Source organism: Cavia porcellus, unplaced genomic scaffold (genome assembly GCF_034190915.1).
Source record: "Cavia porcellus strain 051 isolate PalLab524CR breed Dunkin Hartley unplaced genomic scaffold, mCavPor4.1 scaffold_1, whole genome shotgun sequence".
In the NCBI taxonomy this organism is placed as follows: Eukaryota; Metazoa; Chordata; class Mammalia; order Rodentia; family Caviidae; genus Cavia; species Cavia porcellus.
In genome coordinates, this window is record NW_026947484.1 from 114,400,201 (window position 1) to 114,427,266 (window position 27,066).

The window sequence follows — 27,066 nt, forward strand, 5'->3', positions numbered from 1 at the left end:
TTAAAAAATGGTTGGTGGTCATCTGAGCATGACTAAGATAAATTATCAGATCCAAGTCAAAAACCAGTTTCACTCAAAGTAAAAACAGTATAGTCATTCACAAACCACTTTGGTTTTGTCCTTTAGGGGGCCTGAGGAATGATGCAAATGGAATTAGAACTATACAAAAATAAGACTATAAAGATGAAACAGATACTTTTGAGAGGAGCATACTTGATCAATTCCACTAACTTAGTAACTTTTTTATTCCAAATTCTTTCCTATAAATAATTTTATGCCACCTCTCTGAAACACATAGTGTTATAATCTGGATCCTAAACGTGCCCCAAAAGTCCCTGTGTTGAAGGTGTGGTCCCTAGTGGCGCGGTGTTCAGAGGTGGGGCCTTAAGGGAATGCTTGAATCATGAGGCTCTGATGATAAGGTACTAATTCAATCACAGTCACAGTTCAATGGATTTGCTCTATTATAAAAGTCAGTTCTTTCTTTCCTTGTGGTCATGGGGCCATGAGATGAGCAGTGTGGCTGCACCATATGCTCCCCATCACAATGCTGTGTTTTACTACAGACTTACAGATGTAGGGCCAAACAACCATGAGACAAAACAGAACTTTCTTCTTTAAGGTTGATTTCTCTCAGGGAATTTGTCACAGTGACAAAAAATTATCACTGTATTAAAGGAATTTGGTCATGCATATGAAGTAAAACTTTCCCCCCAAAACAAAGCTTTGATTTGTTTTGGAGACAGGGTCTCACTATACAGTTCACTGCTCACTATGCAGTTGTACTCACTTTGCAGCCCAGAACTGCCTCAAACTCAGTGGTCCTCCTGCCTCAGCCTCCCAAGTGCTGGGATTATAGTCTTGCATCACCATTCCCAGCAAAACGATTTAAAAAAAAAAAAAAACAAGCTGAAGTTTGCTGTGGATTTTTTTTTTCTGAAAATGTCTTTTGGTTTTTCTATACCCATATAACTTAATTCCATAAGAAATTTCCTAAAGAGCAAGGCTTGTTCATAGAACTCATTCTCCTTGCCAAAAATATAACATGGTGAAATGAACAGGATGGCTTCTCCATCCTCAAAGGGATGGGGTGAGTGGGCCTCCGTGTGGCACATGGGCGTTTGGTTTGAGAAAGGGCCTTCCCACAGACTCTAGGCTGACCTTGAACTCACTATGTAGCCCACGCTAGTTCAAATGTGTGATTCTTGTACCTTTGTCTCCCAAGTGTTGGGATTACACATATATACTACCATGCATCACCCCCATCTTTACAGACTTGCTTTGCAGTTCCAAATATTCATCATGTGTGGTTATCTATACTTTCTGCCTGCTCATAAGGATGGGATACATTTTACTTCAGTAGATTGAAATGCAGTGATATAATACTGCCTTTTTGCATGGCATTTAACAGAAAAGCAAATGGCAGAGAAGCACCTGGGTGATGAAAAAAAAATGTGTAGAGCAGGGGACATCTAAAGGCATCCTTTCTCTCTGTGAAAAACACAGAGCTAGGTGTGGTGTACACACCTGTAATCTCAGCACTTGGGAGGAAGGTGGATCACTACAAGTTGAGGTCAGCTGGGGCTACATAATGAGCTCAAGACCAGCCTGAACTACACAGTGAGACCTATCTCAGAAAACAAACAAAAAATGAAAGAAAAATAGAAATACTGTTTTCTGCCTGGCATGGTGGTAATTCCAGCACTCAAGAGGCTAAGGCAGGAGGATCACTACAAGTCTGAGGCTAGCCTGGGTTACAAAAAAGATAACACAAGACAAAACATACTGATTTCATTGGTAAGGTATAGAAGTGCAAACAAAGCATCGACAAAGAGGGAAGACAGCACTGAGGAGACAGAGGATTCACACAGAAAAACAGGAAACTGTCTCCAAAGCTTTTGAGAAAGACCAAGGCAAAAGGGAGCAGTTAAAGAACCCATTCCCTTGTAAAAGAGACTCTAAGGGCAGAAGGAGTAGCATTTTATAACAATGCTCCACTAACAAATTGTATACAGGTAGTCTTCTGATGTCTTGCTAGGTCCAGATCAAAAATCAGACACATTCAAAAAAATTTTAAAAGGCAGCAAAGAAGTTATTCAACAGAAGCCATTTTATCTCTGGCCTTTATTTTTTATTTTTTTGAGGGAAGATAAAATTAGAGATTGGATCAGCTAATCAAGAGTACATAAATTATCATTCACTCATCATTCTCTTCCAGAGGCATTAAGACAAAAGTCAAAAAGCTTTTCCAAAATGCCAGGTCTGACAGTGACAAGGACATTCAATTTAAGAACTTTACAAAAAGATACAGAAAAGAATGTTAGGATACATATAGGATATTTATATGTCCTCCAAATTTAAAAATCTACTTTTCTCCCTGAGAAGTAGCTCTGAAATATAACCTTTGCTTAAATTTAAGCAACACTGCGTTAGTCAAAGTTCCTGGCACTCTCAGGCAACCATAATTAATTAGTCTGCCACAAATCATCTGCTGCTAGTTTCAGAATACAAAGTGCTAGAGATTATCTGCTCTGCCAAGATTACAATTAAATTAAATGGAATGTATTTTTATCTCTCATGGAACTTCTCTCTCCTGCCACTGACAAATCTACCCTTTTTCACAACAGAATGAAAGTCATTACAGTCACATTATCTTACTTTTAGAAAATCTCTATTTTCAACTTTAATATAGAAGGTGGTCAATAAATAAGTTTTATTTCTAAATTTACTGCAGATGGTAATAAGAGATAAACATGAACGAACATCTAGTGCCAATTAATGGACTTTAACCAATTTCTCTTTAGCACTTAAAAAAGCCCTGAAATGCTTACTTTAATTTCAACTTGCTCTTCCATTTCTTTAGTTTTTATTGTAGTATATTCTTTTTCGAGCCTAAGAAGAAGAAGAACAAAAAAATTAAAGGTATGTTTTCATTCAAAAATCAGCCACTAATTATAAAATTTTAAAATATAAATTAATAAATTCCCACAGGTTATACTTAAGATATTTAATATTAGAAAAATGAATAGCTTCACGGGTTATTACCCAAAAAATTACCTTACAAATCACTAAAAGCCATTCAAAAGTAAAGAAGTGAATTTATAAAACACCAAACATGAAACTGTACTAAATTCTGTATTTACAAAATAACCAATTTTCCTTTTCCATCAAATTTGACCACAACTGTATAGCTGGATAGGCTTTTAACCATAAAAATCCTGGTACTTGCACTATCTTAAAATACTTGTTGAGTTTCAAAAAACAAAAACAAAAAAAACAACTTAGGACAACTCTTCCTTACAGAAGCTTCAACTAAATTTACAGAAGTAATGAGGGAAATATAATGATCATCAGAATGCCACGTTAAGTGCCACAGGCAAGAAACACTAGTGAGTACTAAAATTAGGGGACTAAAGTTTATGAATAACCTCAGATTGTATTTCCTTAAATGTTTAGAAAGTACTGACAAAAACCAGTAAATTTATAGTGCTGAATCCTAGCAGATAGCACTTAATGATTGAGATTAGAGTCATAATAATGCATATTGAATATGCAGTCCTGTAAAGATGTCCTGAGAAAAGGCTATCACTGCTGGATATCACTCAAAAATGTTCATCCTCAGACTGCTGCCCTTCCAGGGGAAGAACCAGCAACAGCTCCTGAGTTAGGACACTGGGAAACCAAGCAAGCACCTCCCCTCCCTGGTAATCGGTGGCAGTGTGGCAGACAGCAGCCCTTCCAGGGGGAGAACCAGTAGCAGCTCCTGAGATCTGCGCCATGTTGAAACTTAGGACACTGGGAAGCCAAGCAAACATCTCCCTTCCCTGGTAAGCAGTGGCAATGTGGCAGACTGTGACCCTTTCAGGGGGAGAACCAGTAGCAGCTTCTGAGATCCACACCATGTTGGAACTTAGGACGCTGTGAAACCAAACAACCAGCCTGCCTCCCTGCTAAGCAATAGTGAACCTACTGATGCACGGCCTAGAGTCAAATATCCCACTTCCCCAAACCCCCTTCTCCCTCCCCCGCACCGCCCATTAGCAAATGGGAACCAGAAATCTGAGCATATCCGGGGAGGTTGACCATAGCAAATAAGAGGGACTTCCTTCTACCATCTCTTTGAAGGCAAATATTTTTATTACTGTTTTGCTCTTTTCTGATTAGTGGTACTGCTCTATTCAATATTCTGTTTTGATCAGTTCTATAGTGTTCCATATTTCATCTCAATTTGATATACATGATTGAAAGAACAACTATTATAAAGATAACAAAATATACTGTGATACCTATTACTGTTATCCCGATAACCTGCTGTGAAGTTCTGTACCAATTTCACTGTACAATCTTAGTTGGCTTTATTCTGTCTTGTTCTGTTGTATACTTTCAAAATCAAATTTTAAAAAAAATGTTCATCCTCAAAGTAAGAAAAAAAAAAAATCAACCAAAACCAAATTAAAGAACATCCTACAAAATAACTGCCCAGCTCTGTTTAGAAGGATTAAGAAAACAGAAAAGAGGTCAGAGCCAGGTTGTGGTGGTACACACCTAAAATCCATACACTCAGGAAGCTGAAGCAAGAAAACTGCAAGTTTGAAGTCTGCCTGCAGTATACAGCAAGTTTGAAGCCAACCTGGATCATATAGGAGGAACAAGACTCTGTCTCAAAATACTTAAAAAAATAATGATAATAATAATAAAAAGGTGTCAGGACCAGTAGCACACACTCATAATCTCAGCTGCTCTTGAGAGCCTGAGACAGGAGAATCCACTGAGCCCGTGAGTTCAGACCAGCCAAAAAATCATAGTGAAATTCCATCTCAGAAAACACTGGTAACTGTCGCTGCCTGATGGTGAGTAAAACATGACAAATGAATGCAATATACTATTCTTCCAACACTATTACACATTATCTTTTTTTAAATGTACAGACCAAAAATAGTTCCAATTATTTATCTTGCACACAACCAAATTCACTGCAAGTATCAACCAGCCCAGACTTCAAATAATTTAAAGCTATTTTGAAAGAATAAATTCTTGTCAAGCATGGTGGTGTACTCTTGTAATCCCAGCACTTAGGAGGCTGAGGCAGGAGAGTCATTGAAAATTCGAGACCAGTCTGGGCTACAAAGTGAGCCCCAAGGCTAGCTGGAACTGCATATCGAGACCTTGTCTCAAAATAAAAAAAGGAGGGGCTGGGGATTTAGCTCAGCGGCATAAGCACCTGCTGTGTAAGCACATGGTCGTGAGTTCAATCCCTGGTACTGACCAAAAAAAAATCAAATTCTTCTTCAAGGGACAAAAACCTACTGCCATACGTATCATCAGTTACCTCACAGCAACTCAGTATACATTGCTACACCTATTCTGAGGCTTATAAACTTGCCTAAGGTTACACTGCTCTACTACAATGACTCCTATTAAGAAATGCAACCAAAAGAATTTAGAGAGGATTCCAAAAACTTCAAAATATTTTGAACAATGGTTGCACTGTTAAAACAAGTACACAGCTTTTGCAAATGACCACTTTGAAGAAGTTATTGTTAAATATTATGTGAAATGTCATTGTAACTCACATAAAATGAAGTACCAGGAATCATCTCTGAATCTTTGCTTCACAAGTCAAGAAATGAAACATGTTCAATTCACCTCCCTAACAATGCCTTAAAGTCCATTACTACTTCATCTTCACTAAAGTGTTATTTAGTTCTTTATTCTCCAACAGTTTCAGATTTCCAAAAAGTTGTGAAGATAGCAGTTTCCATGTACTTCATTCTACTTTCCTGTTACATGTTATAATAGATTGTTATACTGGTACAACTAATGAACAAATATGAACACATTATTAACCAAAATTCACATACGGATTTCATTAGTTTTTACCTAACATCTTTTGTCTATTCTGAGATACCATATAACATTCAGTTGTCATGTCTCTTGAGTTCCTTTTGGCAGTGATGGTTTGTTTTTGATGACCTACATAGTGCTGAGTACTAGTCAAGAATTTTGTAGAATGTCCCTCAAATGTGATATCTCATGTTATTCTTATGATTATATTGGTATTAATATCTTCAGAGGAAAACTACAAAGGTTAAGTGCCATTGTCCTCATACATTAAGGGTACAAACTCTCAACCATATATCAATACTGATATTGGTGTCAATATTAATAATTAGTGGGATCACCTGGCTAAGCAAGTGCTTGTCAGTTACTATTTTGTTCTCCATTCATTAAAAAGTGTTCTTAGGCCTTCACTGTGGTTTGTCTAAATTATTAGAAGAAATTTGTAATTATGCTCTCTACTGACAGTTTAATAACTGAATCTTTTCGGCGACCTGTTATTAAAATGGTCTTTTTAAAATGTTGTTTGAATCATGTCACTTCTACAGTTATACTACACAGTGATACCCATTGACTTTAGACCAAATTTCCAAGGTTTTCAAAGCTCTTTTTAGAAATGACATATCCCAGAGCAGCAGCAGGGAAGGACCATAGTGAGGTTGAAATATTTTGATGACCTAAGGAAAAGAAATTCTCAAAGACATATGGGAACATGTCAAAAGGGCAGAGCAGCTAGAGTAAAGAAGTTTCCACTGGACAAACTAGAGACAATTTGATATAGTAATGAGTCATAACTTACTGAGTAAGAATCTATGAATTCACATTGAGATGCATGACTGAATGAATGGAGGAAGGACAAAGCTCTTCCGTATAGTAGAATGCCTCATCATAAGTAAAAAAAAAAAAAAAAAAAAGAATACAGTGAGCAAATAATAAATAGGGCTGGGGATATAGTTCAATGGGACAGTGCTGCCTGGCAAACATAAGGTGCTGAGTTTGAGTCCCAAAAAGAAAATAATGGGTATAAAATTGGTAAGGAAAATCTGGTAAAGGAAGAGGATTAAAATTACATAATCTCAAAGTATATTGCTACACATTACTAATTACAAGAGGTGAAATAAATTTATAGTAGTGAAACCTGGCGGGTACCACCCTAATGAATTGGTTAAAGCAACAAAAATGCATAGCTGGAATCACATTAAGAAAACCTCAGAAAAACTGAAACTTCAGAATTTTCTGCAAAATAACAGATCTGTATGCTCTTTACATCAATGTCAAGTTGGGTGTGATGTACATTCCTATAATCTCAGCATCCTGGGAGGCAGGAGAACCACAAATTCAAACTAGCCTAGGTAACTTATTCAGTGAGACCCTGTCTCAGTGTTTAATAAACAAATAAATGGCTAGGGATGAAACACTGATTAAATGGATAACTATACAAAATACATGATCTTGGACTAGGAACATGGACCAGGAAGTGGCACTGGTAGAAAGAAGGAGTTGGAGAGATGGCTATAAAAGCCACTGTTCAGACAAGTGATAAAGTTCAAACATGTGCTATGTATAGTAGTACAGCTACTTCAGTAGCTATTAAGGATAAAAGGTACAGTATCTTAATCTATTCTCAAATGGATCCTCAAAAATGTATAGGGTTTTCCTTATACAAACACAAACATTCATATCTATGAGACAGAAAGGGTAAGAAAACAAATGAGGCAAACTGTAAGCAACTCGTGAATCTAGGTACACAAAATATAAAAATTTTTTGTTCTGTGTCTCTGATTTCATTGTCTTCCATATTTTTACTTACCTACACTATTCCAAGGACATTAGCTTTCATGCTGATCCTTGAATGTATCATTTAGACATCCTTGTCTCAGACTTTACACTTATATCTCATTATGGAAAACATTTCCCACCAATAGTCACATAGCTACTTCTCTGACCTTTCTTAGGTGTCAATTCATTACTACTATATCAGCCCATATGCCTATATCTGAATGCCCTATATAAAAGAACAGTCCATCATTCTGTGTTTCATCCTGCTTTGCTTCCTTTGTGGTACTTTCATGGACTAGCATAACACCTCTGTTTGTTTTGTATCAGTATTCTACATTTCTGTAAGTTTCCTATCAGCAGAGATTTTCTGTTGTACTCACCACATAACCCTAGCAATCAGAAATAAAGGTCTTCAAAATCATACTTAAGTAGAGTCATGGTGACAGAGACAAGAGAACTGCCATGAGTTCATGCCCACCATGAGTTGAAGATTAGCCTGGATTATGTAGCAAGACTCTTGTTGAAAGAAAAAAGAGAAACAGAAAGAAGAAAGACAGAAAGAAAAAGAGAAGAATACACTCAGGTATCACCTCCAGAAGATAATATGAAATGTGGTTTGCCATCTTCCTACCCCACCATGTTCATGGTCTTTGTATTTTTGTTATAAGAAAATATATTTGTTAAAAGATTTGCTCATATTCTAAAATTACTTTTACCCTAAATAGTCTATATAGTCTCACAGGATGCGATTCATGTGTGCTTTTTAAAGCACATTCCACTGACTTTAAATGATATTTATGTAATTTCTGAACAACTTATATTCATTATGACCTAACAGGCAGAGACAATGCTATTGTCATTAAAACAATGTGTAAAGTTAATTTTCTGTTATTGAAAGTCTGTCTTCACTTTTGAACTCACATTAATGTGTTAATATTTGTCCCATGATCACCATTTTACTTTTGAATTCAAAACATAAGGCAGCCTTCCTATTTGTCAGCTGAATGAAATAGGGAAGTTGTTCTATTCAATTTTTCTTGCTTTGTTTTACCAGAAGACACTCCTACAGGATCAAGGCACTCTAAAATTTTTCCGTCGTTTGGTGCCCTAGAGAATTTTTACAACCCAAGGCAATGCACCATAGTAAGATTTGGAATGGGTGGCAGGTTTGTCTTTCTTCTATAAAGTAGGAAAAGGCAGATCATAAAAGGATAGGTAGAATGAAAAACAAACAAAATTCTCCCAGAAAAATATAATCAAACAGATAAATGTCAGGAAAGAATTACATGCTCTGAACCATTTCCTGACCCCAAAAGACTGTATAAACCAATTTAAAGCATGTGTCATAGGAACCTCTTATAGGTTATATTAATAAGTTATCATACTGGCATCAACCTTTATCACTGATAGATACAAATCTTTGATATATATTCCAAGTATGGTACTTAACAAAAATGGGTGAAACTTGTCTTTTAATACTGACAAAGGATTACTATTCATAATATACATGAACAACTATTGAGCATTAAGTAAGAAGTACATATACTACAACAGAAAGGGAAGGGAAAAAACAGAAGAAAATCATGAGGTCAATGAATATAAAAAGATACTGATTTTTACTAACAATCAGGGGAAAGCAAATTAAATCCAAAATAATGTGTTTTTATATTGAATAAATTAGCCAAAATTAAGAACATTAATCAGATGCTGATGACAAAGTAGAACAATGAGGATCTTTACACAATGCTGGATAACATAAAAAATTAGTACTACTTTGGCAAATACTTCAATTAAGCCTAGCTTATTCTGCAGCCCAGGAATTCTATCCTTAAATATGCATCACAGAAAAATTCTTACAGATACTCACAGCATTTTAATAGCAAACAAATCTAGAATGTCTCAAATGGTCACTAAGAACAGTGATACTCTGTATCAAAAATTAATGACTCCTCCACACACAAAAAACCAGTGAACTGCATCAACATAAAGTTAATAAAAAATAAATGCAAGTCACAAATTATACAAAATAATACAATCTTTATAGTGCTCAATAGTATGCATGACAGGTACATAAGACTATTTCTAAAAAGGAAAAGAATGAGTGATGAGTCCAAAGCTCAGGAGAGAAATTACCTCTTGCAGAGAGCACACAGACAGTGATGGGTTCATGAGCAGGTACTTTTTTATGCTTCACACTATATATAACTTTATTTCATCAATACACAAAAAAATTTTAAAGGAATAAGTGATTATATATAAACCAAAGCTAACATATCAAATACATGATTAAGAAAAAAAAAAACAACTACTGGATTTACACTTGGGGACTGCTACCCCACCCTGACCCGAGTTTTCATTATTCTCTTACCTTTATTATTTGAACACTTAATAACTTTTCTCCTTCAATGAACTCTGACCTTACCTTCTTTATGTCTATTCTTCAAACAGTAGGGCAAGCTACAAGACTTCTCATTTCCTCTCCAACCCCTGTGTCCTACCTCCTTCCTCCTAGCCTACTCTGCTCCACTAACCCCAACCACAATGTCTTTTGTCACATGTCTGGCTCCAGGCCTTTTATACTGCTTGCCTTCTACACCTGGAAATTTTGGGCATTTCCTGTTGTTGCTGGGTTTTTGTTTTTTGGAGTTTTTTGTTGTTGTTGTTTTGTTTATTTTTTGTCTTGTTTCTTTCAGTAATGAGAAACTGAACCAAAGTCTTGCTAAATCAGTAAGTTGCCCAGGCTGGGCTCAGACTCACAATCCTCTCTCCTCAGCTTCCCAAAATGCTGTGATTACAGGTGTGCAAATAGTTACTACACCAGCTGCAGACTGTCTTCTTTCATGGCACCTATCATCATCTGATATAATTTTAATTTATGCCTCACCATATAGATGCAAACCTCATGAGAAATTATAAATCTACTATTTTATTTCTGGCACCTTAAACAATGTCAACAAGTACTGAGTACTAAAGAAATTTTTCTTGCCAGCAATGGTAGTACACGCCTGTAATCCCAGCACTCTGGAGGCTGAGGCAAGAAGATCACTGAGTTCAAGGCCACCTGGGCTACATAATGATTTCAAGGCCAACCTGGACTGCATAACGAGACTGTCTCAAAAAAAAAAAAAAAAAAAAGGTTGCAGAGTTGGGGGTTTATGTAGTCTAATAGTATAAACTCCATTTAAGTCAAGTGGGTGACCCAAAAGATATGGAGAAAGGAAGAAAAAGAGAGAGAAAAAGAAGGAAAAAAGCAACAAGAGACAAAGGGAGAGAAGGAAAAAATGATTCAGATATTATCCTGAATTAACATTTATGTTTTGTGGTCATTATTAGTGCTGTTTTGTTTTTCTTTCAGTACTAGAAACTAAATCCAAAGCCAGACGTGGTGGCAGATACCTGTAATGCCAGCACTCAGGAGGCTAAAGCAAAAGGATTACTGTAAATTTGAGGCCAGCCTAGGCTACAAAATGAGTTGAAGGCCAGCCTGAACTACATAGTCTGGTCCTGCCTCAAACAAACAAACAAACAAACTGAACTCATAGCCTTAACACTAAACTACATCCCTCCCCGATCCTTTTTACTTTTAGAAAAGGAGTCACTATTGCCAAGCTGGGCTTAAACTTAATATATTCTTACCTCAGCACCCAAGATTGCTGGGATTACAGGCATGCATCACTGTGCCCAAGAGAAAATGTTTAGTCTTGATCTAATTAAGCCTTTACATTTACCTTTTAGTTTATAAAAACTCATGAGAAAATAAAGACAACCATGTGGAAATAATTACTACATAAATCCTTAATCTTAGATAGTCTTTCTCTAAGTGACTATCTCTCATCAACAAATCAGTATTTCAAAAAGAAAGCTTGAAGCGTGAAATAGTAACATGACACTGTAGTCCTAAGTACTTAAAAGCACTTAAAAAGCTGAAGCAGAAAGATGGCTTGAGCCCTGGTGTTTAAGGTCAGAACAGAGATAATATGAATAAGGGAGCAAAGGACTAGAGATTGGAAGTTTGATAAGTGTGATAAATGAAATTTTAAAGAATGGATTGTAAAGGTAGTAACATCTAAAAAGAAGAGCCAGGGATATAACACAGCTGCACAGTGCCTGCCTGGCAAGCGCGAGGTCCTGAGTTCGATGCTTGGTACTGGAACAAAAAAAAAGATCTGAAAGAGAACCAGTTACCATGAAGACTGAGGAACCCTCATCCTCAAGTTTCCTTCCTTCCTTTCATTCCCTTTCTTCTCTTTTCTTTCTTTCTTCCCTTGTTTTCTCTTTCTCGCCAGCACTAAAATAATAGCACAATCATATATATAAAAAAATAAACACCAGGCGCTAACTCCAGTCAACAGGGAAAGGAAGGGAGCAGGTGTTTAAAGGTAACACACAGTGTACTAAGAACCACTATTAAGAGCAGTGTGATATTAACTTTTTTATACTAAAGCCAATAATATCACCAAATAAAAGAAATTTCTATAACCTTAAGGAGGAAAAATGTACTTATCACTAGAATGAGAACGTAAAATACTCACTTTTTCATTTTTTTTGAGTTGTATTTGACTTGGTAAGCTGCTAGGATTAATTTGTCTGGACCACCATCAAACTGGTGTGGAATGACCTTCTGAAAGTGCTAAGAGACAATGAAAGAAAAATAACTGAACCATTTAGTGCCACTAAGTGGTTATTAACTAATTAATAGTGAAATCTAAAAGCATATAAGAGATCATGAACAGACTTACCTGTAACATCCCTTCCATGTCAAGTTGCATTAATTCTGTCTGATTCATTTGAAGAAGTGCTAATCCTACTCGAAACACTATTTCTAAACCCTGATAAAACAAATTAAATGAAACCAAATTTGTTTTACTCTTCATCATCAAAAACAATTCATTCAAAACAACACTAAGGTAACATTTAGAAATCTAAACTAGGGATTGGCAAACACTTTCTTTAAAGAGCCAGAGAGCAAACATTTTAGGCTTGGTGAGCCATCAGGTCTCTGTTACAACTATTCAACTCTGCCTCCAATAGCTCAAAAGCAAACATAGACAGCACACAGACAAACAGGCAGGGCTGCATTCCATAAAAACTTTATTTAAAAAAGAGGTGACAGGACAGATTTGTCTTGAAAATCATAGCAGATCAGTAAGTTACCTACAGTTTTTCTATTCCAGTCCACAAGTAATTTAGATAAATTATATCCCAAGATGTACTTGGTAACAATTAACATTAAGTTTAGAGACACAGAAGGATCACTAACAATGCGTTCACAGACTAAAATAAAATTATACTAATTACTATTTATTAAATACCAGACGTACTGCAAAAATATTAACTATAAAGCAAATTTTACCTCTCATAACTCTCACTGTACCAGTGAGGAGGTGATAAACAAATTTAAGAGGGCTGGGTCTCTTTAATGCCTATGTTTCAATCCTGTTTAGTATAATCACATATATGTGTGCATCACTGGACAAGCTCCTAAACCTTTCTGTAAGTCTCAGCTTCCTGATCTATGAATTACAGAATAAACAGAGATAGTGACAGACTCAAAGGTCTCTAATAATGTCTACATGAGATTTTTCATATACACCATTTACATGGGGCCCGGGATCCCTTATTTCTCCCTTTACTGCCCTGTTGTAATAGCTTGATGAGCCCTTTGCTCGCCTCTTGTTCTAGCCTGCTCATTACTTACCTCAGACATAAAGATATCAAATATCCTTGTTGCAATTGGTAGTGGAAATGTTGTAAGAAAGATAGTCAAAAACCAGGATGATGCATACATTGAGGTATGAAAACTCTGAGACTGAAAATGTACAAAGAGCTCAGGAAGATGTTCCTGAAGGGAATAAAAGAATTAGTTAACCCAGATGTCGTAACACACGCCTGTAAGCCTACCAAAAAAAAAAAAAAAAAAGAATTATTTACAACATTAGTAAACACTAAATTTTAGTGTTTTAAATCGTGTGATTATGATTAGCCAATACAAAACCCAGATAAAATGAAACACAGTCAGGCAGGGTGGTATATGCCTATAATCCCAGCTACTTAGGAAACTGGGCAACACAGTAAAAACCTGTCTCCAAAAAGAATCAGAGAGAGACAGAGACAAAGGAAGAAAGGCAAGCAGGCAGGGCCAATCAAGCATAATACCAAACAGCTAGACATAGAAACTGACATATTCAGTATTATCTGGTAAGAGAAGGTAAGCATGTAGACCTGGACTTTTGAATACAGTATATCTGTAACATCTGATTAATAAGCAAAACTGACTTATAGCCGCATTGTATTTAAACCAAGTACCCACTCAACTATAAACACCATTCAGTGGTCATGTGATGCAATGGTTTTATTTATTTATTTTGCTGGTGGATACCCAGCTGTCTGATGTTCTCTAACCTTTTCTGTAAACTACATTTCTTCTTTCTTTCTGTTTTTATTTCTTGTGATACAGGGTCTTGCTATGCAGTTCAGGGTGGTCTTGAACTCACTATGTAGCCTAGGCTGGCCTTGAACTATGGTGATTCTACTGCCTCAGCCTCCTGAGTGCTAGCATTATAGATGTGTGCTGGTATGTCTAGCTATGTAAATAATATTTCCAAAAAAATTTAAAGAAAAGAAATACTATACTAAAAAACCTTTAGGTCCCACCTACCACTGATCATCTATTTTTATTTTCTTATGGAATAAGAGAACTGTGCAAATTAAAGGTACTTCAGTAATTCAAAACAGATCTCATCTGATTTACATATCTCATCCTTCCAACCATACAAAAGAAAGAGTTCTACATAATTCCTAAAGGTAAGACCAACAGGAAAAGGATAACCAAATGAAAATATTTACACCTCTGTATTATAAGAAAATGTGCTAAAATTGTTCATATCATATAAAAATAAAAACCCAGAAAGATAACGTATTTTTCAAAGGTACTTTGATTTGGTTTTGATTCTATTCCTATTTTCTCCATCTTCATACATACCAAACATTTGACACTTAAACTATCAACATAAAATGATAGAAATATTATGCCCAAAAATACTACAGACTATCAAAAAGCAGGTTAAAAAAAAAAGGAAAGCAAAGAAGAGGACTCAAAGAGACATACAGACAGTTATGAAATAAATGAACTGATCAATATCAGTGTCATAAAACCCCTGATCAGAGTTCAGACTAGATTAATAGTATAAGATATAACAGGAGGTAAGGAAATTCATGCATGCATGCAGTAAGTTACAATACATCTGGCAAAAATGCTTAAGGTTTAAATAAGAAAACTGCAGCCAAGTTCCAAATGTATTTTACCTACAGATAGCGCCTCACTGGGAAGTAGGCCCAATGTTATGGCTTGTGTCTATATGTCAGCCCAAAGCCTCCTGCAGTCATAGATGGGGCTTTTTTCAGAGGTGGCTGGATCTAGAGTGTGTGATGTTGTAATTGATTCATAGTACAGTAGTAGTAGCTTCAAGAGCACTTGAAATAAGAGTATGAGTGGTACCCACCCTAAGTAGTCTGGATAAGGTAAAAAGGGCAGAAAGATGTTCTTAGGGTCCCTTGCTTGGTTACTTTTGCTGTTTTCTGGTTGCCATGAACTGGTTCTCCTCTGCGATGCCCTTCTGCTAAGCCACCCTGCCTTGAAGCTTGCCAAATGTGGACTGAACTATGAGCTAAATAAACCTTTTTCTTCCTTTAACTTCAAGTGTTAGGTATTTATTTTGTCTCAGCTGTGAGAAAAGTAACTAAGACACCCACTCATGTATTAAATGACCAATGAAAGATCATGTGATTAGAGCACCAATCTTTCTCAACTGCTTTAACATTTCTAACATTAAATTTGCTAAGATTCCTTTCTCTCTCTCCCTCCCGCTCTCTCCATCCTTAGATAAATTCAGATCAAGATGACAAAGATATAAAACTGCACTTTTACCTGTATCATGCATTCAAACTGGTACATACAAAGGCCCAATTCCGCCATACTTGGTTTAAAAAGTTCACGAAGTCTATAGTCTTGCATTAATTTAACAAATACACAGAAAGCTTCTTCTTCTGGCATCTGCATTAAAAGAAAAAGTTAACACAGGTTACTATTCTGTGATGCACAAATAAACCAAATTATATTTAACCCAAGGACCTATCTAACCATAAACACTACTTTGAATGCCACATGAAGCAATGTCAAAAGGAACTGACTAATAAGAATCAGGAGATTTAAGGTTCCCATTCTGAGAATGAACAGTCAGACTAGTCTTACAGCCGGTGAGACTAACTTCCTCAATTCACTTAATTCATCAATTCAACCAACAAATATTGCTTTACAGTCAGGTATTTTTCTTTTTCCAAGATATATGTATCAGTGGACAAAAGCACTACTATCTCTGCTTTACAAGGAGCTTGCAATTTATAGAGACAGGAAATAGGCACAATACAAAATAAAAAACTGATATATATAGATATATATCATATATCTATATCTATATCTATATCTATCTATCTATATATATATATATATATATATATAGAGAGAGAGAGAGAGAGAGAGAGAGAGATAGGTATCTGTGGAAAAATAAGTCACATAAGAGGCAGTGCTGGGGAGACACTGCTACTTTTTTAGGTCAGGGAAGATCTCTTCATAAGGTAACTTTCTGAGCAAAATTCTGAACGAAGTGAGGCAGAATCTGAGAAAAGAATACGCCTAGAAAACAGAAGAGTATAAAGGCCCTAACATACAATCATGTTGGCAGGCTCAAGGAACAGCAAACAGGAGACTAGCAAACTAGCAGTCATACTAACCCCTTGATGAAAATAAAATCTATGTAAGAACTCCTTAGAATATGCCAAACAAAAGAATGAAAACCTAATGAAATCAGATTATATTTACGTTACTCTACAAACAAAAAGTAGTAACCGTGTTATGAAGAGAGGTTAGGTTCTGCAGGAGAAATAACAGGCAATCAAAATATATAGGCTTTAGAGGTTATATAATTTTTTACTTTTACCTTAAGTAACATGAAAAGTCTTAAAGACACTGAGAGGTGATATGTTATAACATTAACTGTTAAAAGAAGTACAAAAAAAGTTTTCAGATGATCCTCATTTGGGATTTTAAAGTACCAATTACAGTAACCCAAAAATCTCTAAGGTAACTGTTGCAAATGACAAAACATTATTCTTGCCTTCAACGCAGCCATGGGTCAGGGATTTAGCTCAGTGGCAGCTTAATAAACAAAATATTCTTTTTGTCTTTTAACTCAAATGTGGCTCTCCTCTTCAGCAGTTACTTTTTCTCCCACAGTATTAGAAAGAGCCAATGGTTAGCCAATGGTTTCTCCTTACTCTCTCTCCCTCCTGCTCTCTCTATCCTTAGATAAATTCAAGTCTACACTTAAGATTTAGGCAACACTGAGTGACAGCAGAAAAAGAAAACAAACAAACAACAACAACAAAAAAAAACCCCGACACCATGCTGGCTGGTTTCACTCTGAATTCAAGACCACTAATTTCAATGGATCTTTAATACTGTCTGATATGCATTATGTTCCAAAGTCAATTACTCTAATTTTAAACTTCCTTCTCGGTTCTCATAAGATTGTGAGTTTGATCCCCAGTACCCAAAAAAAAAAAAAAAAAAAAAAAAAACAACCAATTGCCCACTTACTAGCTAGGCATGATGGTACACCCATGTAATCCTTAAGAGGCTGAGGCAGGAGGATTGCCACAAATTTGAGGCCAACTTGGGATATATAATCAGTTCAAGACTACTCTGAACTACACAGCAGGCCAATGTCTCAAAAAACACAAAAAAACTGAAAGGTTGCCCACTTAACAGCTCCATGTGGATGTTCAATAAACACTTAAATTCACACACCTCATTTCCTACTCGGCCATTCCTTGCTGCCCCCAAACTTTTGCTCAAAAATCTTCAAGAGTCATTACTGATACCTTTTTCACTTTTACTTCACATTCAATGTATCACTAAATTCTGTCAACTCTACATTCAATTTCAGGAATCAAGACCTCACTCCAAACACCTAGTCCAAGCCACCACAGAGAAGGAGTAGTCTATTTTCTGAATATTGCAAATGCTTCCTTGCTGGTCACTCTGCTGCCTCCCTCGCATTTCCCTCTCCCTACAGTCCTCCTCCACACAGCATTAATACTGTCTGATATACATTATGTTCAATATTTCAAAGCACAATTAGAACATTTCCCATCACTCATCAAAATACCCTGGTGGCTTCGCACATCCTCATTTTACAAAATCTTACTACCAACTTCTTTCCTCCACGTTCCCCCTTTCCCAGCCAGACAAGGTGTGACTGGGTCAATTAATCTCCCTTTCATACCTTGCAAGAATTTCTTGTGTACCAAATAGTTTCTTTTCATTCATCCTCTTCTCACGCAAGAATACTGATATGAGAACAGGGGGAGGGTTTTTTTAATGGTGATGTTTTAAAAATAAGGTGAGTGGCTTGACTAACAGACTAAGTGACACACATAAATATGAAGAGCAATCTCTTGCTGTTTGATAGTCACTCTTTCCTATTAGAAAGTATGAAAGTCACTCTTTCCTATTAGAAACCATGACAACTAAGGCCTAGAGCAATGTGCTGCTACATATTTTGCCTATAATATAAAGCCAATTAAAAAAAAAAACAAAACTTGTCTCTTCTAAAGGTCTAATGGGCATTAAAATATCTAATTTTATAGAAGAGATATAAACATATATATCTAACAATTTTAATCATTTTTATACAATATACATAAACTTGGTAAATTTCTTCAGACTGAGTTACATTGCTAAACAAAGTTGTAGGAGACAAAATAGCATGGGGCCATAAAAGCGTAACCTTTAGAACAGACATAGTTTTTGAATATGGTTCCACCATTCTTTCTACCCCATAACCCTGAACTATTAAGAGGTTAGTGTGGCAGAAGATTAGTTGTCAGAGACAATACAAGCCAGGTCAACCCATCACGGAAATGCCACTGATAAATTCAATGGTGGTGCTCCTTGAAGTAAATACCATACCATGACTACCTGCAGAATCACGGTAGAAGGTCTGATAGCTGCTTACAGTATCTAACTAAGACAATTAGGGCACTTGTCAGATTCACCAAAGTAGGGGAAAACTATCCTTTAGTTGCTCAGTAGAGATGACTTCTACAAGTTATTTTGGAGTTAATATGAAAGCAAAACAGAAATCACTAGACTGACAATAAGAAGTTCAATAATGAAAGACATAGTTTTGTATTATGTTAATCATGACCTAAATCCACCTTCAGCACTCAGAAGGCTAAGGCAGAAGGATCTCTTTGAGTTTGAGGTCAGCCTAAACTACATAGTGAGACCCTATCTCAAAAAAAAAAAAAAAAAAAAAAAGGTCAATATAACATCCACTAGTAGTACTTTTAACACAAAATAAAAATTAGGCACTTTCATTATATACCAGTCTCTGGCAGCAGGTTTATGGTTCTCAAAAAAGATGTACAGAGGGGGTCTAGCACAGTGCAGCAATGGTAAATCAAATGTGCAAGGCCCTGGGCTCTGTGTGTGTGTGTGTGTGTGTGTGTGTGTATGTGTGTGTGTGACAGAGAGAGAGAGAGAGAGAGAGAGAGAGATACTTAAGAGTTTCAAACCTCAGATAAATTGAAAAATTGAGAAACTAAAGTATTATGAAACAAGTTCCTAATTCCTATTCTGCTTTTATCCACCAAGTTGCATGATTTTGGCAAGTCACTGAACTTTTGTTGCATGTCTACTATGTGCCAAATACTATACTACACATTATTTCATACAAGCCTCACAATAAGTCTGAATACAGATAACACAAATTAAGAGTCAGAGAGAGGTTAAATAATCTAGCCCAATTTCATTGAGCTAGTGCAGAACTGAGATGCAAAACCCAGCCTACATGATTCAAATCAAGTTATCTCCAAAGTTCATTTTCAGGACTAAAATTCTGAGACTAAACAAAAAGCTAAATTGGTGTCTCTCAATCAAGACCTGCAAATTTGTTGTAGCTGCTTGTTTCAAACAGGAATTCAAAGAGAAGTCTTTCTAGGATCTGTTGGTGATTTCAGAATTTTGGAAATGCAACAGTCAGTTCATTAGAAAGAAATAGCTTCGAGCCTAATACAGGCCTGAACAGAACCCATACTCTGAGGCTTGGCCACGAGAGGCCCGGCAACCTGGTGACCCCAAAACTTAGTCAATTGTGTATTGAAGGTTTGATGAAAAAACAAACAAACAACAAAAAACAAAAACCTAAAGACTTGGTTCTGAAGGACTTCTATGAAGATAAAAAGGACATGTGCCCATGCTGGGAGGATGGTACACCCCAGTTCCAAAAGGAGAGAAGCTCCAGTGCTGGTGACCTTTCCAGACCTTAATGGGAAAATAAATGAAAGCTGAGGTTACGTGGAGCACTCTCTCCTGATGGGAGAAAGTGAACTACCCAGCACCTGCAGCACATGTATGTATACAATCAGCATATGATTAAATTCATGGAGAGTTTAAGGGGAGGATGAGATGTAGAACAGGAAGAATGGGCTCAGAGAAGAAACCGTGCCCCAACGTTCTGTCAGCAAAAGGGGAGCATGGGAGAGCCACACCTCACCTCTCCACCACTACAGAAACCCCAAATAGGAGGAATCCAGGTGCCTAGCACAATCCCCTACACTAGGGAACTGGCAGCCAATGCAGGAAACACCTGGGATGCAGTCATGGGCTGACTCAGACAAACACAGGAAAATGTCAACACAAATGAACAAAACACAATCTTAGACCTCCAGCCACCACTGAACAAATTCAGGAGACACAGACATAATAGAAATTAGGGGTTACACACCTGAAGTTTCAACTTAGTTTTTGTATTCTTTGGTCAATTTTACATACCTATGACTGATGGCGAACTATTTTTAAGATAACAAGATGTATTATGGTAGCCAGTGTTAATTTCCTATTGTCTTGTTTTGAACTCCTTTATCATTTTCATTGTTTTGTTTGGCTTTATTCTGTTTTTCTTTTGTTTAGTTTTAACGTGTCCAATGATCTGGACAGCTATTTTGAAGATAACCAGATATATTATAGTAGCCACTGTTTATTTCCTACTATCTTTCTTTGAAGTCCTATATCACTGTTTTGTTTTATCATTTTGTTCGGTTTTAATGTTTTTAAAATAAAAAAATTTAAATTTAAAAAGCTAAATTGTCCTTCCTGACCCTCAATTCTGAAAACATCCTAACCCTAACCTATTTCCAAATAAGTCACTGCCAATGTTATAAATCCTTGAAGCAGTAAAAAGCATTTACGTTCCAAATACAAATATGCACAACAAACTCATAACTCTATGACACACAAAATTCCTTTATAAATTTCCAAAGATGTCATATAAATTAAATAGGATTTTCATACTAACACTTTAATCATGTTCACATAGCTTGGGAAAAGATAACTTCTCATTAAATGTTAACAAATAATATTTAAAGACACATAGAGGTTTTAGTAGAATATTTTGGTATAGTTTTATATATCAAGAAGTTGAGAAGGTAGAACTTAGAGTTGCAGTGTGAAAGGCCCTGGGTTTAATCTCCAGTATCCACAAAAAAAAAAAAAAAAAAAATTAAAATTTCATTTGGTGACAAACTATTATTTTAACTCATTTTAATGTTTTCCTCTTTCAAAATGCAAACTAAGAAATAACTATTCAAACTATGCCTGTGGAAAAATACCCAATATCTATTTGTTTTTAATAAAAATAGATTTTTATATCTCCACCCCAATCTTAATAAAGAACTTAAGACAATACCTGTATTAACTTACCTGCATAAGCAATAATCCAACTATAAAAGCACTTCCTTGACAGTAACCAACCTCACGATCCACTAAAGAATACGCCTGAAAGTAAAAACTGGTATTCAAAACACTTCAATATTATATATTACATTTTCCTTCTCTAAAAACCTAAATTGCAGAAACAAGTAGATTAAAGCTTCTTTTAGGAAAACTTTTGCTTCCTTATTACAGATGTTAACCCTTTTTGTAGGGGGCTGTGGGTTCCTGAGACAAGGTCTCATTACATCGTTCAGGCTGGCCGGGAACACACTATGTAGCCCAGGCTGGCCTCAAATTCATGGTGATTTTCCTGCCTCTGGGTCCCAAGTGCTGGGGTTATAGGCACATGCCACTATGCCCAGCTGTTATCCTATTTTAAAAACAAACATTCTATTACATAAAATTTCCTGGAGCTGGAGGTTTAGCTCAGCGGCATAACTGTCTGCCTTGCAAGCAGGCAGTCGTGAGTTCGATCCCCAGTACCAATAAAAAGGAAAAAGACAAAAAAAAAAAAAAAAAAAAACATAAAATTTCCTTTGCACAATTTCACAATTAAAAAATGGCAACTCCTGCAAGCAAAGAAAATAAAGAAATTTATAATGTACAAAAGCCTTAAAATCAAGTAAAATTTATATCTGATAAAGATAAAGCTAGAGCACAGTTAAGGTAAAACACTAGCAAAACAAATAATTGAACACCAAATCAGTATTTCACAGAGATTATGAAGAAAAAAACCATAAAAAAGACAAAAGCAATATTGAAAGAAAAGTCAGAATGGCAAACCTCTCAAGTACTCACACAGTCTTATGAACACTTGGCCACTGAAAGAATGACAATTTGCTGGCTATATGAATAATCATGATAGGAGTCTAGGTGAACCTTACAGAAAGTAAGTTATTTTTATAGGACCTCTTTATAGCATGTGATTAGTAGGCTATTTTATTTCTGTCAACATAATGAATAATGTAATAAATTTCTATTAAGTTCTCAAACTGGAGAGTAAATCTGTGTCTGAATTAAAGCAGAAATTAAGCTAAAAATCAATTTTAGTGCCAAAGCAACTGATTATTGTGTTTGGGAATTTACACTTCAGTATGAGAAATGTAGCATTTCAAAGTTTTGAAAGTTAATTTCATTTTTTAAAAATGGATAAATTGAACTTACCTTCATTACATTAAATAAAACCTCCTGTCCAAGGCTATCTTTTTCTTTAAAAAAATTGTGTTCAGGATAAGTTCTAGCAATGTCTCTTCTGATCAGTTTTTCACAAGGTGAGGTCATTTTTAGGAGTTCTGAATACTGATCCTTAATTGGCATACTTTGTGCACTGCATAAAAGTTGCCAAACTATTGCTCTAAAGTGGTGGGGTATCCCTTTACGAACAAGTTCCTAAAAAATAAAAATAAAATAAAAAATGTTAAATGAACCATTTAAGTCTCATACTTTACAAGCCAAAGAAGACTTATTGGGGAGAGGTACTCGAATGAAGTAGAAACTTGTTGTCAAATCTGTAATTCATAAAGTTAATTTTATAATAAAATTAAGATACTTTTTTAAAGTTAAACTGGTAAGCTTTTTAACTAAGTCTATAATTTGGCCCTTTTATATATCCCGTTCTGGTAAGCACAGTATAAATAAATTCCTGTCATTTCATTGAGAATGTGGGCTCTAAACATATCAAGGACTTCATGGTCTGTAAAACTATGAGTGATGACATCAAACTCATCATATTTTAAAGGTCTGTTGAATGCAAAAAAGTAAAACACTGATGATTCATGGATTTAGGAGGTCACAACTTTATTTCTACATCTACAAATCAGGAAATTTCATTTTTAAAATAATCTTCAGCTGTATATTTCTACATTGCTAAGATCTCTAACAACTAATTCCTACAAATGGGAACTTTTATGGGACACAAATAATTGAAAACATAAAGAAAACTTGTTACATAGCTTGGAAATTAGTAGAACGTTTGTTTTTCTAATCCTCTATTGACCTCTGGGATTAAGAGGAAAATTTCAAAATAAATATGAATACCTTAACTTGCTTTTCCTTCTTTTTGCGTACATCTTCCCATTCATTAACAATTCTTCCCCAAAGAATCCAAGAATCTTCTTCAAGATGGCTGAGATTGCTGGAAGCTGATGAACTTGATACAAGAGAAGAGCCACTGTTTCTTCTAGAGCCATTTACAGATCTTAAAGACTTACTATCCGTCTCTAACAATCTGAAACGTAAGTAAAAATTGTTCAACACCTCATCTGATACTGATATTAAAGTAGTGATATTACATTTAGAGCTTCCCTATCACACTTGCCACTGTTTTAAGACACAGCTTTAATACTATGCTTCATTTCAATAATTTTTTGGCTAGCACTAATAACTGCTGTATTTTTTAACTACGCAGTTTTAAAATTTGAAAATAGCAAATTATGTTAAACATTTTGGGGCTATCTACCCCGTCATTATTTCATTTCCATTAAAAATTCAAATCAAGTAGTCAGGCACAGTGGCCCTAGATCAAAGTTCCAGCTACTCAGGAGGCTGACCCTAAGGATCACTTGAACCTAGGAGTTCAAGACTATCTTGCTTAGGCAAGATAGTAAGGTCTCTTAAATTTTTTTTTTCCAAATGAGATGGAATCTGGTGAGAAACAGTGATTGGATGGGTATCACGAAAAAAAGAACATACAGTTGGAGGACGTACAACAAATTCTAGAGTAATTCTCCTATTATGTTTATAATGTGACCAGGGCTAAGTAAGGCAGAGCCACAGAAATTAACTAAATCCCTTCTTTGTTTAAAAAAAAATGCTTCATATACACATAACTAATCTGCTCAAACAAAATGAATACATATACAGTTTAGTTATAATTCTATATTCTTCTGAGAAATAAAAGACTGAAAACAGGATCATATTCCTGCACAGTAACAACAGAGTATAGCTAAACAGGAGGTTCTTCCTTTGGATGAAGAAGGGTTCCAACTTTCTCCATCTTCATAATCTACTGTGTCTCTAAAACTCTGGGCAACTAACAGCTGCTATGTATCAGTGAGATTAGAATGTGAAACTAGGACCTCTCCACTTTTGAGATCCCTGTTAACTTTTGAGTCTGAAACATCATTTTAGGCCTCTTCTCTAAATAAGGATGGGTTAAAATAATCTCAAAGATACATCCCACATCCCAATGAAATGCTAAATCTTTTCTTTCATAAGTGCACGGGTTATAAAGGAAAAGACTCTGTCTCTATAAAAATACAGACTATAAATCATTCAAATAATAAAGGTCCTAAGATAGCTACTTGTTTGTTCAATGTCACCACTACTCACTACTTCAAAAATGTCAACTGCTTTAAAGTAAAAAGAAAAATGGTCAGTGTGGGAGGTATTGTAACTCTCATAAATCATTATCAAAAGTATAAAATAGTTATGGCAGCCATCGCTAATTTCCTATCATCTGGCTTTGAAGTCCTATCATGCTTTTTTTTTCAATTTTGACTGTTTCTATCCTGTTGTAGTCTATTTAATTTTATTATGTGTGATGATATGGACTACTTTTTTGAGAAATATAAGATATTATAGTAGCCATTGTTTATTTCCTGTTATCTGGTTATGGAGTCCTATAATGCTTTCATTCTTTTGAATGGTTTTATACAATTTTGTGGTGTTTGATATTATTGTGTGTGAAGGTATGGTCAACTATTTCAAAGAAAACAAAAGACATTATGGTAGCCACTGTGATGTCCTGTTGTCTTGTTGTGAAGTCCTATGTTGCTTGTATTGTTGTTTTGATCTGCTTTTGTTCTGTTTTGTTTTATTCTCTTTAAAACTAAAAAAAAATTTAAGTACAAAATGGTAACAATGACTTTTAAAAAACTGCACAGCAATTGTTTGTAAAGATTCACCATTATACAGCCCAGCAAGTGAAATAAAAATGTGTTTAGAAAATACTTACAGATCAAAGTTTATAGACTTTATTCATAATAAGCAAAGTCTAGAAATCCATATGTCTAGAAAAATTAATGATCAAATGATCAAACTAGTATATTCACTGACTACAATACTACTCAGTAATAAAAAGAAACAAACTGATACATGGACCAACATGGATGAATCTTACAGACATTAGTTTGAAATAAGAAGCAAGATACAAAAAAGTACACATTATATTCTATTTATACAAAGTTCAAGAATATAGTATAGAAAGAATATAAAGTAGATTTTCAAGACTTTGTTAGGTAAAGCTTTCTTAATTATAACTCCGAAGTACAAGTGACAAAGGAAAAAGTAGGTGAATCAATGTGGTGGCACATAGAACTATAATTCCAACACTCTACAAGGTTTGAATCCTGAGGACAGTAAATTCAATCCCAGCATGGGTAAAATAGCAACTTAGTGAGACTCTGTCTCAAAATTTTAAAATAAAAAAGGTTTGAGGATGTAGCTCAGTGAAAAGTCTCTGAGTTCAATCCCCAGTACCACAGGGGGGAAAAAAAAATGGGTAAACTGGAATTCAACTAAATTAAAAATATTTTGTACTTCATGTGAAGTGCCAAGACCCTTCATAGGAGAAAATAGCTGTAAAACTTAAAGGAATTGGGGCTGGGGATTTAGCTCAGCGGCATAAGCGCCTGCTTTGCAAGCGCATGGTCGTGAGTTCGATCCCCGGTACTGATTAAATAAATAAATAAAGGAATTAAGTTTATAAATTAATTTTTAAAAACCCAAACTACTGAGTTTAAAAAGTGGACAAAAGATGTAAATAGTTATTTCTCCAAAGACGACACAAATGGTCAATAAACACATGAAGGATCCTCAGCAGCACTAAATCATCAGAAAAATGCTTAATAAGATACACCTTCAAAATTCATGACTAGTAATGAAAATATTAAATGTCACAACATCACAGCACAATCTATTACATGTTTGTGGTAATGCTGTTCTATGTGTTACTGTCTCGGAGGACCTTCAGTAGGACCAAACACAGAGATGGAAGACAAGTGATACTGATGACCCTGACCCTGGTGAGGCCTACATTAACTGTGTCTTAACTTTTAACAAAAATGTTTTACAAGTACATTTTTAAAAGTTAAATACCACAAACCTTATAAAATAAGGATATAAAAGAAGGAATTATTTTTGTGCAGTTATACAATGTTTACATTTTAAATCCTATTACAAGAACAAAAAAGTTTATCAAATTTCTTAAACAATTTTTTTGTGAAGCAAGGCACAGTGGCACATGCCTGGAATTGCACCTACTCAACTTCTTGGAAGACTGACGCAGGAGAATTGCAAGTTCAAGGCTAGTCTGGGCAGCCTGGCAAGACCCTCTCACAAAATTAAAACAAAACAAAACAAAACAGGCTATAGATGCAGATCAACGGGATAGCATTCCAAAAACTGGGGAAAAAAATATACATATATAGTATAGCCTCATTCTATGGTATTTATAAAGTCTACAGCAGTAAACAATTAGCATGGTAATTCATGGTAAGCATCCTATAGAGGTATGCTACTTTTTATTTTTTATAGCATACTTTTCCTTTCTTTAGATACACAAATTTTTACCCTTTGTGCTACAACTGCCTGCAGTATTCAATACAGTAACAAGC

General features: G+C 35.4%; 1 protein-coding gene and 1 non-coding gene across 10 annotated transcripts in view; one reads left to right on the plus strand and one right to left on the minus strand.

Moving 5' to 3' along the window:
• Positions 1 to 27,066, minus strand: part of Evi5 (ecotropic viral integration site 5) — a 226,985-nt gene that overhangs the window by 113,204 nt on the left and 86,715 nt on the right. For all 9 annotated transcript variants that reach the window (XM_063254237.1, XM_063254233.1, XM_063254227.1 and 6 more), the window contains 8 exons: positions 23,489 to 23,678; positions 22,616 to 22,840; positions 21,440 to 21,514; positions 15,545 to 15,670; positions 13,316 to 13,459; positions 12,357 to 12,446; positions 12,150 to 12,247; positions 2,832 to 2,892 (listed from right to left, as the gene is read on the minus strand). In XM_063254237.1, coding sequence (XP_063110307.1) covers positions 2,832 to 2,892; positions 12,150 to 12,247; positions 12,357 to 12,446; positions 13,316 to 13,459; positions 15,545 to 15,670; positions 21,440 to 21,514; positions 22,616 to 22,840; positions 23,489 to 23,678 — 1,009 coding nt within the window. The remainder of the gene's footprint in view (positions 1 to 2,831; positions 2,893 to 12,149; positions 12,248 to 12,356; positions 12,447 to 13,315; positions 13,460 to 15,544; positions 15,671 to 21,439; positions 21,515 to 22,615; positions 22,841 to 23,488; positions 23,679 to 27,066) is intronic.
• LOC111754349 (small nucleolar RNA SNORA2/SNORA34 family) lies at positions 19,604 to 19,741 on the plus strand. The gene has a single exon (XR_002789052.1). It is a non-coding gene; the product is annotated as a small nucleolar RNA SNORA2/SNORA34 family (small nucleolar RNA).